This window comes from Meleagris gallopavo, chromosome 4, assembly GCF_905368555.1.
Source record: "Meleagris gallopavo chromosome 4, MGAL_WU_HG_1.1, whole genome shotgun sequence".
Lineage (NCBI taxonomy): Eukaryota > Metazoa > Chordata > Aves > Galliformes > Phasianidae > Meleagris > Meleagris gallopavo.
The window spans coordinates 36,937,246-36,950,684 of record NC_139407.1 but is presented as its reverse complement, the minus strand read 5'-3'; the positions used below and the strand labels follow the sequence as shown (position 1 = coordinate 36,950,684).

At 37.4% G+C, this 13,439-nt stretch overlaps 1 protein-coding gene across 1 annotated transcript in view; it reads left to right on the top strand.

Moving 5' to 3' along the window:
• Window positions 1–13,439, top strand: part of LARP7 (La ribonucleoprotein 7, transcriptional regulator) — a 27,612-nt gene extending 14,173 nt beyond the window's left edge. The window contains exons 9-13 of the mRNA XM_085222891.1: window positions 646–797; window positions 1,579–1,697; window positions 4,081–4,240; window positions 6,716–6,807; window positions 13,026–13,439. Coding sequence (XP_085079017.1) covers window positions 646–797; window positions 1,579–1,697; window positions 4,081–4,240; window positions 6,716–6,807; window positions 13,026–13,106 — 604 coding nt within the window. The 3' untranslated portion in view covers window positions 13,107–13,439. The remainder of the gene's footprint in view (window positions 1–645; window positions 798–1,578; window positions 1,698–4,080; window positions 4,241–6,715; window positions 6,808–13,025) is intronic.

Below are 13,439 nucleotides of genomic sequence, written 5' to 3'. Positions count from 1 at the left end.
GATTAGGGTAACAATGAGTCGTTCTCACAGTGGCACTATAGGCATTGTGTTTCTGTGGAGCAAAGCTCTAGCTGTTTGCAGAAACATCTCCATGTTAAATGTATGTAAATATATAAATTGCTTCCATGTGGTGGTATTTTTTAAGCAAAGTGCATTTGAATAGTAAGGAATGTTCTTATCTCAGTAGGTTTTTGGAGAGTTTAACCAGTTGTTGATTTTCGATCAATGATTTTTCTAGAAAGTAAATGACTGATTCTTAATATAGTGACACAGAAGTGGTTTCACTGAACTAATTGGGTGAATTCGGAGTTCGCCGTCTCTGAATTAAATCTGAATATAGTGCCTTTGCGCTATGTAGTTCCAGCAGAATACAGTTCACTGCTGTTCTAAATGTTTTCTGAATGTGTAATGGATTTGAGTCACTCTACAAATGAGGTTAATCTTGTTTTAACTTGCTTGATATACTCAAAGCAAAGCAAAATTAAAAAAGCAGATAGGGACAAAGCTGAAGATGAGCAAACTGTGAGGAGACTTCTAATAGGAAAGATCTACACCACTTGCCAAGTTTACTTTAAGCCATCATAAGACAGATTTGTCTGAGTGTGTTTACAACTGACATACTTCTCTTGGGTTGCCTCTTTACAGGACTGAATGGATGGATTTGAAGCAAGAATATTTGGCTCTTCAAAAAGCCAGTATGGCCTCCTTAAAGAAAACAATGTCCCAAATCAAACCTGAGCCCGTGGGAGAGATGAAAACGAATAATTGTGCACCAAAAAATCTTCAGTCTAAAAATGGCAAGTGTAACTGTTTGTTCTTCATTTTCTTTCTATATGGTTAAAGAATGCTTAAGTCGCTGCTCCTCCAGAAACACAGAAAAATAAAACTTACTTTCCTATGCAGATGTTTTCTCTGAATGCCAACCTTCCCTCATTTAGATTGGTTTAGGAATAAGGAATTTTTTAAGCAAACAAGTGGTGCAAGAACGCTCCAGTTTCACTTCTTAAACAAAGATTTTTATTTTTTTTAGGCAATTGTAATTTTAAAAGCCTTGGAGAAATAAATCAAGAATGAGTTTCTTGATGTAATGTTGGCCTGCATTGTTTAACCATCTCTTGCAAGGTTTACGAAACTATTACTTCAAGGCATTCAGAAATGCCTTATAGTGCGGTTTGGTCAGGTTTATAGCTAGAAGTAAAGTTGCATGTTCTTGGTTCTATTTGTATATTTTTCTGAAATAGAATTGTTTCCTCCCCTCCCCTCCTCAGGGTCCTCTTTCTCTTCCTGCTCACTAACTTTGATAACAGATGTGTCACTTATTTTAAATCACTATAGAATTCAGGATTTGATTATTAACTGTGGTGAATAGAATAAAAAATATGCTTGTGTGCTTGTGAAGCTACGGAGTTTTTTTTCTTAAACATAATTACTTTGGTGAAGAATCTGGATCCATTATTTTAAAATTATATACTTCTTTCATTTCTGTGTACATCGCTTTGCTTATGTGCTTTCGTAGAGACTTTGGCTTGTCAAACTGATAAATGTGAAGTTTTTTCTCTCCTTTTTTAAAATGATCAGCCACCAATGAAGATGGTGCCGCTCCTGTCAAGGCTAACACAATGGGGCCCCAGTTTGTGAGTGGAGTAATTGTGAAGATCATTAGCACTGAGCCCCTGCCGGGCAGGAAGCAGATCAAGGTAATGCCTTTGTAACCTCAGGGTAGCTGTTAGCCTTTCCTCTTACAGTGCCCCCCAAATGTTTGAATATTTCGTTTGAATACGATTTAAACAAGTTTTAATGATATTTTTTTTTGTTTGCTTGCCTGTAGCTGCGTATAGATTCCTCTCTAGTACCTGTTAATGGAAGCATTCAAACAAAATGTAGCCTTTTCTGTGCTTCAACCAAGTCTGAAAATAATAGCAAAAAAAAAAAAAAAAAAAGCTCTGGAGGATGAGTAGCTGTCAAAAATGTGGTTAATATTATATTGTTAAAAGTAAATCACTGCTAAGACCAGTCTTCCATTTCAGGAAGAGAAGCTTGATGTTGATGGGTGCCCTTTTCTGTATCTAATTGTGCCACTAGTTTTGGTACAAATCAAATTAAGGAACCCTTAGTGGTAAATTGTTTTTTTGTTGTTGTTGTTTTGGTACGTGATGGCTTGTTGTTTTCTTGAAAATATATTTTGTATGAGAAAGTTGTCTTTTGGTTTTAACTCGTGTTAGGATAAATATGCAGACCACATATAATGAATAAATCTAAACACAAGTTCTGAGGTAGCTTACCATACTACTTATATTTCTAAGAGTACTATATTTCGTTTGAAATTGCTTTCTACTTGCAAGCGCATAAATATTAGCAAGATTTGAAGGGTATTTTTTACTGAAAAAAATTGATGATACATGGGGCTTCAACTTAATCAGTCTTATCTGCTGGTATTTGTAGGCAGTCGTGTGAGTGCTGGAGGCACTGAGAGAATGCGGTAGTTGTCATTGTAACGTTTAAGGCTGGTTCAGTTTGACTGCAGAATACATTTTACAGAGTTGAGTTGGTGTTGCCACTTAATACACTGTGTTCGGGTAGGGGGGAGTTCGTTTTCAGCTACTGCTGAAATGATAAACTTCAAGTCTGTTATTTCCAGATAATACAAATTTAGTTACTTTCTTTAGTTTAAGGGAGACGTTCCAGGGAAATGGAAATAAAGACAAAGTAAGATTGGGGTGGCCTTTGCTGTTGTTAGTAATAGTTGTGGTTTCCAAAATAAGGCAAAATATTTTACAAACTGTTACCAAACAAGTGAGGAAAGTCTTTTTTAGGAAGAAATACAATTGCAAAATACAGCTGTAGTTAGTAGAAACAACGATCAGCAGGATGATCCAGCTGATTTTCAGGTTGGCAGTGGAAGCTGCAAACTATACTTGATGCTCTCTGGCTGATTTGTGGCTGTACCAGTTGCCTCTATGAAATGTATAACTCTTCAGCAAAAACCTTTACTTTGCCTGTACGCCTGGTCTGTCGTAGCTACAGCACTGCTGCCACCAGACAATGCATTTAGGTATTTTTGTAGGAGATTTCCAGCATTTAACTGTTTCTTCTTGTATGACAGGCATAGGGAACTTCCACACACCTGAAAGATCTTATCAGAGCAATCCTAATATTATTTTGATATTTTAATTTTGCTTTACTACTTCCATTTGCTCCCCTATTTCTCAGAGATACTTGCCAATTACAATGTGTTGTGAGTCTTTTTGTTTTGTTTTTTTAAACTATGACTATGAGTTACCAGAATTAAGAGTGAAAAGTAGTTTTGGTTCTCAAATGACCTCAACAATTTTGGTAGTTAATTTTCTTTTGCTCTAAGGTTGTGCTTTGTAGTGGATGGGATTAAAAGCAAGTAATTGTTGAACAGTAGCGACTTGAGCTGCCTGCTGTGAACAAAATGGACTAGGAATGTGTGGTTTTAGTTAATTTCCATAACAGCAGGTATTACAAGTGAAGTACTTCATCTGAAAGAGCATGTGTGACTCTTCCTCCTTCAGCTATTAGTGAAAATTTTCAGGCAGAGATTACTTCATAAAGATAGGAAGGCCTGGTTTTCTTTACTGTTCAGATAATCTGCATTGAAGGAGCTTGCATGTGTGGATTTCGTATGTAGGAAGATACTGAATATTTTTCTGTTGGAATGACACTTTTCAGTGTTACAGCACACTATTTTCTTTCTAAGGAATGTCACTACAGATACAGTATTGAAACCAAGTGGACAATAACTAGTGTTCCATCAGTAAAATTGTTCTTGGGAAAAAAATATCTGTAGGAATTATTGCTTAAAATAGTTCTCAGGAGCACAGTGAAAGGTTAATAGTTGTATTAGTTATGGGCTCATTCAGAACTCTGTAATATCCTTCTTGTGAAAGTATACTGACTCAAAATATTAGACAACTATTTTTTTAATTATGAAAACAGTTAATTCTTTCTACTTTATAACCTTTTATGAAAATGAGCGGTGTTCCACAAATTGTGTGGTCAAAATAGCTGCTCTACTATACTCAGTTTCATGGTCTGTGTTCTCACACACCCTGATAGGATGCCTTGGCAATGCTGGCTGATGTTGCTTATGTTGACATGCTAGAAGGAGACACCGAATGTCATGTCCGTTTTAATACTCCAGAGGATGCGCAGACAGTCATGAAATCTCACAAAGACCTACAGATAAAAAACAACTGGAAATACGAAATTCTCACTGGTAAGTCCTGTTGCTTGTTTGTTATTTTGTGTGGTTTTTTGTTTGTTACCAGTTGTTTTTTTTTGTTTTTTTTTTACTAGTGGAAGGAGACCATTTAAATTTATATATTTTTACAGCTTCAGAGACTGACTAAAGATCATATTCTTTGTGTATCATGTAGTATTGTGGTAGCTTTATGGATAAAATTTTAAGTGTCTTTGTAGCTATGGAACAGACTGCATTTTTATTAGCTAGTATATCTACTTCCTGTAAATCTTAATTTTTTTAATTTAATGGAATTATTAAAATAGCAAATGTTTTTGAGCCACTGTTTAGAGCAAAATAATTGCTTTACTTGCTTTGATCGATTAAATTCTGTTCTTTTGAGATTGGTTTTGTCACTTCTGTAGATTTGGACTACTGAACATAAAGCACATTTTGGCCTTAGGACTGTAATGTTCTGATGACTGACAAGAATTTGAAATGAAAGATACCAAGCCCTCAGCATGGTTACGCTTTAACATCTGCCTTCTAATTAATCTTTTTTTTTTTTTTTAGGAGGTTAAATAACGTATGCCAGGGTAATGCTGCTTAAAAATATAATTTCACTAAAATGTTTACTGGTTTATTTATTAGACTTGCTGTAATGTATTGTCTGTCCTGAAATTACTCTGGTGTTCTAAATTCTTACTTTGTTTTAGATTGAAATATTTTTCTGTGTGTAGAGAAACATCTTCATGTAAGTGAAGAGCAGGAGAAAGGGATGGGGAGTTGAGAGTTGTCTCAAACTTCATTACTGAGTTCATACTTTTTAATTCTAAACGCTAAACATCTTAAATGTACCAAAACATACAAATGAAAGAATCATATAGATGAGATTATCTTGTCTGTTTTTAAATGTCCTTATATACCTGCATAGAGCCTTATGGTCCAGTTCCATGCATGCATAGATGTAAACCCATGTAAGAGACAATTAAGGATTACAGAAGAAATAACTGCAACGAAAGCATTAACCTTGATACTATAACAGTTAAAGTTTAAGCTTGGTGAATGCTGCTAATGTCATGCTGAGATTATTTGTCCTCCAGAGTCTTGTGTTTCAGAAATCCAGAAAACCCAAAATATTCTAATCTACAGTTTTGTGTGTGTTTCTTTTTCCTTATATGAAAGAGCACAGTGGTAGACTGGGAGGAGGTAAATACTATATTGTAGGATCGTTCCATTCATAGTTCTAATTTTTCTTCTCCTGAACTGGTTCATTGAAATGAGAATGGAAGGGCTTTTGAGAAATGCAAAAGGCTGAGTAAGGACTTCAGCTTTTCTTGGTAGTGTAAATGTGAATATGATGAATAACAATAGGGAATCTTTAATGCTCCCTGCTACTTCAGGAGCAGAAGTTCTGGTAATATTTGACTTAATAGGCAAAAGTTCTATGCTTCTGACAGCATATTAAGCATATGTGATAATGTTTGGGTATTGTGATTGAATGTACATAAAATGCAGTTAAAATATCTGTAGAATTGCTTATCAGAATAATATAATTTCCGCAGAAACCCTTTCCAAGTTAACCTGGAGACTTCCCAGTAACTGATGGTTTCTCATGAGACTGTATGGCCTTTCACCACAAAATTTCTATTGTGATAGTTGCAGTTCACACACAAAGAAATGTGGCAAACTGCTTATTTTACCGCAAAATAGTCACTGAAGAAAACTGCTAAACTATTTCTGCTCTTTTTCTATCTTCCAAAACTACCCACACGATTTACAGTTTGCTTCTCACAGTTGATGAAGCCAAATATTGTCATTTTGCACTTATTTTTTGATAGCCCACTCAAACCAGAGTAAGTACACCAGTCGATTATATGGTCTCTCTCAGTAATGTGGTGAAATGTTAGTAAAAAATGAGCTCCTCCTACCAGTTAAGTGTAAAGAGGGATGTTTGCTTATTTCTTCAGTTCTTTCTGTTAAGCTGGTAAAGATACTTGCTTGGGAATACCTAGCTGCTTTGCCAATCCAGTCCTGAAGTTAATAAAGTTTGTAGTAATTTAGTCCAGGCCTACAGAACACAGGCCCTTGTGTCAGTTTCTTTAGACAGTCTTTCTTTACATTGTTCACCAAAGTGTGTTGATCAAATGTTGCAGGGCAGCCTTTTATATAGGGCTGGCTTGTTTATGAGTAGGAATTGGGTTCATAAAGACTAATGGGGGGGAAAAAATAGTTGAAGCCTACATTATTACTCAGTTGATCTGTTTTGAAACCAATTTTGTGATAAGCAGAAAGAGAGGTTTTGTTTGCTGTCCTAATAAAAATAAAAAGTAAAAAAAAAAAAAAAAAAAAATCAGAATTCTGTTTCTTATTACAACTGATGTTTAGGTTTGCCTGATCAGTTTTTTACATGGGGTTACCTGAGTTAGGGAAGATTTTACCAGCACAAAAAGCATGTTTTTATCTTGAATACCTGTATTCACATACTGTTATGTTAACTTGATTTTCAAGGTGATAATGAGCAACGTTACTGGCAGAAGATTTTAGTGGACAGACAAGCTAAACTTAACCAGCCTAGAGAAAAGAAGCGGGGTACTGAAAAGGTAATTTGTTTCCTCTGTCCTTCTCTTCAGTGTGACCACTAGCTGAAAAAACTATCTGCTTTTTCAGAATCTTTGCCTCTGTAATTAGTCAAGGATGGACAACTTCTACCTACTTTGCAACATGGCTTTACAGCCAGAAAGTATGTAGCTGACCTAGTCCAGTTGCCAAATGCAAGGGTTCTCTTTATGGAGATGAGAAAAATTTGAACTCAGAGCTAATTACATGAGATTAATTTGTAAGCTGATTTTTCCTTTTATTTGCTCTAGGTCATTTGTCTAGTGCAGTAAACAGCATTTCATTAGAACAAAACCTTTTCTCACAAGCATTTATACAACATTTAATGTAGAAGTCTGTGCTATGGTGAAAGATGGTGTGATTGTAGTGTAATTTCAAATCTATGCAAAACGGTCTTGTATGTTCCAACCCAGACAAATTCATGTACTGCTACCAGCATCTGTAGCTAAACAGCTTCCAAACTAAAACTGTCTTGCATCTAGTGAGCTCAGAGCACACCTCAGGTGCTTGAGTATGGTTGTTTTCACTGTCAAACAGTTAATCCTACTATCTGTAGCACTGCAGTATAATTTTACTCAGTGCTCGTTTGGTGTTTTCTTCCAACCTTGACCTTATTGTGCCCATCAGATCACAGTGTTGAGAGAGTGTTGCAGTGAACTTGGCAGGGAGCAGCCCCAATTCCTGCCCACAGAAGATACTTCCAGTCATGAAGGGTACTTTATCAAGGGAGTTCGACCTTTCACCCTGAAGAGAGGGGCCAAACGGTATTTCACAGATGCTTTATTGCTAGGTTTACTCAACACATGTATTGGAGATAAGGCTTCCGAGTTGGCTTTAACCTGTCTTTGTTCATGGCTTACAAAACTTCAAAATCATCTGACCTTGTTTTACAGTGACTAACTATATAGACTTGTGGACAAGTTCTGTTTCCAAGATGCCACATTGTGAGACAGTACTGAGTTTCCTAGCTGTCCCATATAATTGGAAAAACATACTGCATTTACCAAACAAACAAACAAAAAAACCCAACTAATTACACAGTCTTTTCAAGCTGTACTGTCTTGTTTCTTTAAATGTGCTTCCACAGATCTCACAGGCAAATGAATGTAGTCCTCGTAATAACAGATGTGCACAACATATATGTCCAGAAAATCAAATCAGTTATTCTGGAAAAACAAGAGATGCCTTTGAATCTTAGCCATTATTTCTTAATATAAGCAGTATCAGACTCCATGAATGTGAAAAATAAAACTTTAGAGCTCTTTAGTAAGTACTGCCAGCTTCAGGTTTTGTGTTTTGTTTTTTTTTTTTAAATGGGTCCTTATTTTAAAGACGATGTATTTTGCCAGTGACTTTGTTTTTTACTCCATATTGTAGGTGTCCTGCTCTCATGATTCTATTTCTTCGTCTTTTTGACGATTGGTATTTGTTGACCAAACTGGTGTAAAGTGGCCAGTAATGCACCTTATTTAAGCTTGCAAATATAAACTGTCGCAGTTCTGCTTAACAATAGCAGCAGCAGGGATGCAAAACTCCTGCTCCTCCCCCTTACCCATCACCTTACAATGCTGGGAGGTGTTAACTTCAAAGCTTAGCAAATGCTGTTTAAATGCTAACTCTGTTAAGCAAGACATCAGGAAAAGAATGTCTAGCCCTAGTCAAGAGCTTTTAACCCTTTATTTAAGTTTTTGCAGCTTATATACCAGGGAAAGATAGTACAAAAAAACCCACGGTATTGCTTTATTCGTTATTATGTAAGAATTTTCAACATAAAATATTACAAATGTACTCCTACGTTGGTTCACTCAAAGATCACGGTAAAAGCAAGAAAAATGTATGCGTACATACAGCTCAGTATGCCACTGGTATCCTTACTTTATGGATATCTGCTCTTTTAAGGATTTTTTTTTTAAGCCCATTACAAGAAATTTTTTAAGATGAGCACTTCACTGTTATAGCACTGTTGGAGTCAATACATTATAGATAACTATTTGAATTAGTATATAAAACTTAAAAGGTTCGCCATAATTTGTGACTGGTATCTAACTACCCTTTGGTATATGGGAGAATTAAAACGTATTCAGTGTTGGTATTGTGATAAACGATAAACCTTTTTTTTTTTTTTTTTATAATTTGTCTTTGCCCCCAGACTTGTTAGTTCATTGTCATTTGTGTGCTTGCTTCTTCTAGCTCTTCCAAATCTATGCTTTAGCCTATTGTTCAATTACATGATAAACAACTTGAAATGATAAAGACTGGAAATCTTGTCAGAGATGCTTCTTTAGGGCAGTACTAGTTCAAGCAAATCTTAAGCAATTAGTGTATAGCTTTAGATTCCATAGATTGATTAGAAGTTGCTCACAAAGAAAGAAGATGCTGTATGCTTATGCTTTCAGCCTGGGTGCTTGACTTCTGTGAGAGTTGAAGCATCTTATGCTTTGTATACTTCTTACACAGAAGGAAAGAATGAAGTTCAAGAGGATGGGAGTGATGGAAGAAGTGAAAAGAATTTGAGGAGGAAGTGAGAATTGGGTGCTAGTGAATGGAGAAAAAAATTTGCAGAATAAATGGGAAAAGGGGATAGTAGAGAACAGTGGGAATGCTTGGGCACAGCCCATGCTGTTCTTTTCTAATTACACTCAGGTGCTGTGTCTTTGCAGGCCTGATTTGTTCCCTGCCTGTGCACTGGCGATGGGGGCTAATAAAAGAGGAGGAAGGGAGGATCTCACTCTAAAGCACATATTAAACACCTTTCATAGAAACATAGAATGGCTTGGGTTGGAAGGGACTCCAAGGATCCTCAGGTTCCAACACCTCTGCCACAGGCAGGGCCACCAACCTCCAGATCTGGTACTAGACCAGGCTGCCTAGGGCCCCATGCAGCCTGGTCTTGGACACCTCCAGGGACAGAGCTGGAGCCTCTCTGGGCAGCCTGTTTCAGCACCTCACCACTCTCTCAGTAACAGACTTCCCCCGACATCCAGTCTAAGCCTTCCCTCCTTGAACTTAAACGCTTTCTCCTTGTCCTATCACTGTCTACCCTTGTAAAAACTTGACTCCCCTCCTGTTTATAATCTCCTTTTAAATACTGGAAGTCTTCAATGAGTCCACCCCGCAGCCTTCTCTTCTCCAGGCTGAACAAGCCCAGTTCCCTCAGCCCGTCTTCATAGGGGAGGAGCTCCAGCCCTCTGATCATGTTTGTAGCCCTTCTCGGACCCTCTCCAACAGCTCCCTGTCTGTCTTGTTTTGGGGCCCTGGATTCAGTACTCCACATGGGGCTTCATGAGGGCAGAGTAGAGAGGGACAAGCACCTCCCTGTCCCTGCTGGCCACCTCTCTTCTGCTGGAGCCCAGGATATTGTTGTCCATCTGAGCTGCAAGGGCACACTGCTGGCTCATGTTCAGTTTTTCTTCAACCAGGACCCCTGTGTCCTTCTCCACAGGGCAACACTTCAGGAGTTGTTCTCCCATTCTGTATATGTATCTGTGATTACCCTGACCCAAGTGCAAAAGCCTGGACTTTGCTATGTTGAACCTCGCTAGGTTCGCATGGGCCCACCTTTTAAGTTTGTCAAAGTCCCTCTGAATGGCATACCATTTCTCTGCATGCTGCTTTAGCTGATGTCTGTGGAAGGCTGGGCTGCTCTGTGAGACACAAATAGTAGTTCCAGTGAGAAATAGGTGCTGGTACTGGATTTATTACTTGAAAATGAGAGTTCTTAAGGTCCTTTTGCAACAACCCCCATCTGAAGTTTTGACCAGCACTGAGGTGCTGGTATAGAAACATCTGCTGGTATAAATTGGAGAGTTTATATCTTTAAGCTTTTGTTCTTTTGTGATTGTGATCTCCATGCAATATACTGAATTAATGACCCTTTGTACTCATTCCTTTTTAGAGCTTAATTCTTCTAGTCCGTTCTTAAGTTAGCAGTGAGTAAAAGTAAAAAAAGTAAAAAAAACTCTTGGTTGTATATTTAAATTAATCGTATTTCTGGAGGATGGTTGAGAAAGTAAGTAATCAAGAAAAATTTGAGCTGTTCCTGCTGTCGAGACTATATTAAGGAATGCAGTTAAGTTACATGCTAGAGGATGAGGGAGGACTGGTTGTAACTGTAGTAATATAATTACACTGCAACATAGCAAACAGTGCAAAACAGTGCAGTATCAGTACAGTATGATTCCTGGCTGCTGTAATCACTGCAGAGCGTACTGTGTACTACTATGCTGTGTACAAGAAGCGATGTCTACAGGGCATAGCTTTGGCTACAGTCACAGAGATAAATAGTAAATAATTTCATTTATACGTGAGACTCTTCAAATCAAAGAAACTGTGATGGGCTGCCTCCTGCACAGGTTCCTTTTCCCCACAAATGACCTCAGCACCAGCTGATACTCTCCTAGTTTACATCGGATAAGTTGATGTGGATTTATGCTGGTGCTTTATGGATTTATGTCTAGGTTCACCAGTGTCCCCTGCTTTCTCACCTTTTATCCAGACAAGGAAGTCTGTCTTGTTCCTTATGTATTTTTGCTCATGTAACAGTTATTATGAGCTTTTGCTTACATATAAGGAATCATTCCAGCAAGAGTGCTTGCATTTTTGCTTTCGGATGTTATCATGGCATTGGTGCAGTGCTGTAGTTAAATAGGTGAGTGTTCTAGTATGGGTGCTTGAAAAACAAGCATGTTTTTAAAGTTGGTCTCAGCGTTTTGTTGTCAGCAAGAGTATTAAAAGAGTATGCTTTGTTGTCACAGAAGCAAGAGTATTAAAAGAGTATGCTTTGTTGTCACAGAGTATGTAAGTTGAAAACTAGCAGTTTAGTAATGTTCCACGTGGGCATTTCTGATGCTTGCTTTTTTTTTTTTGTGGAGAGCAGTTAACTTTCTAATTTACTAAGAGATTTCTTGAGTACCACTAGTGACTGCACATGTGTATTCTGAAGTGAATGTATGAAAGAGAAACAAACTGAATTAAACTGGTTAGGCTATCAAATTATGGTGGTATTTTGGAAAAAAATATTTGTTTCCAGTCACTTTTGCAAGGAAGCACAAGAACTATTTTACCTTCAGTAGGTGATGTGTGTGAGGATTTCTACTGAGATTTTTTCCCTAAAGTGTAAATATCCTACAGGAATGCGGATAGCTAAATTCAGAGTTTACTACAGACATAACAAGTCTAGATTTGGGATATCCCCCTAAATTTGGATAGCTGTGGGAAAAGGGAAAAATGTTCTATGCCAGATTGAAGTTATGTTGTGGGAGTCATCTGAACTGATGAGGAGCACCACTTGTCAGAGTAGTAATGTACAGGTGTCCTAGCTGATCATCTTCTGCAAAGCAAGAAAGGCTGCCTTTTCTGAAAAGAGTCTGGATTACTGCCATGAGTAAAAGATAGCATGGTCAGAGATATGAGTTACAATAATCTGCAATCAGACAGGGAACTGAGGCAGGCAATTTCAGCAGTATGGCAGTTCAGCGCTTACAGCTTCAAATCATGTGGAAAAAGTAAAACAAACCCAGATACTGTAGTAATTTTATCAGCCTGCCCTGAAATGCAGCCAACAACGTACTGACCTCTGGTCAGATGGATTTGAGTAAGGGGTTCCTAGCATTCTATTCATTCATTCCTAGCTTCTCCCTACTATGCTGTTATTCTTTAAGAATATTTCTCAGCAGAGCTATGATGTGTTGTGCTGTTTTCCCATCTCCTCCTTCAGGATTTCAGTGTTCTTGTCTTTGCTACCTTACTTTAAAAAATGACAAAGCAGTCATACGGCTTTTGTGTGTGTGTCACCTTGTTTATCCTATTTCGTCAGTGCTAGCTGAATCCAGTAAATGGATATGTTCTTTAATTTCCTGTATAGCACTGCATTTTTTGATTTCTTAATGCATAGTTTTGTTCAGCCATGGTGGGAGGAAGAAGGAGGACTGGAATGAAAGATGCTGCACTGTCCAGAAATGGAAGGGATGCCCTATTTCATTTTTGAATGCTCTGAGGCCCTGCTCAAGTGTAGCTAATTGGGGCTGCTTTAGCTTTTTGTTGCATGTACAGATTAGCTCTTCTGTTCAAACAGGATCTTTGTCTTAGAAAACTTGGTAAATCAGTGAATAGTACAATCATGATTGTGAAACAAAATTGTAATTTTAGTCAAATCATAATTTTCTTGTAAACTTTCTTCAATGTTTTTCATGTTTGTTTGCAGTTGATTGCCAAAGCTGAAAGAATGAGACTTGAAAAAACTCAACAGACAAGTAAACACATTCGTTTCTCTGAAGATAACTAACCAAGGCTGAATATAGTCTTGAAATTGAACCATGGATTTAAAAAAAAAAAAGACAAAACCAAACTCATCACTGCTTACAGCAACTAAACTGTTTTTAAGAAGGAATCAAAAACCCGTTCATTTGACTCATAATTCTGCAGATTGCAAGTATGAACATTACTCCAGATCCCATTTTTGAATAGGCTGAATGTTTACTGCTTCTGAGCCTCTAGGTAGAGCTTTATGGAGAAAAAAAAAAATGTATCGAGATATTGCTCTAGTTCACTTTTGGGTTTTTTGTATGTTGAAGTTTTATACACCAGGTTATGAAATAAAATGCTTGACAAATTTTCA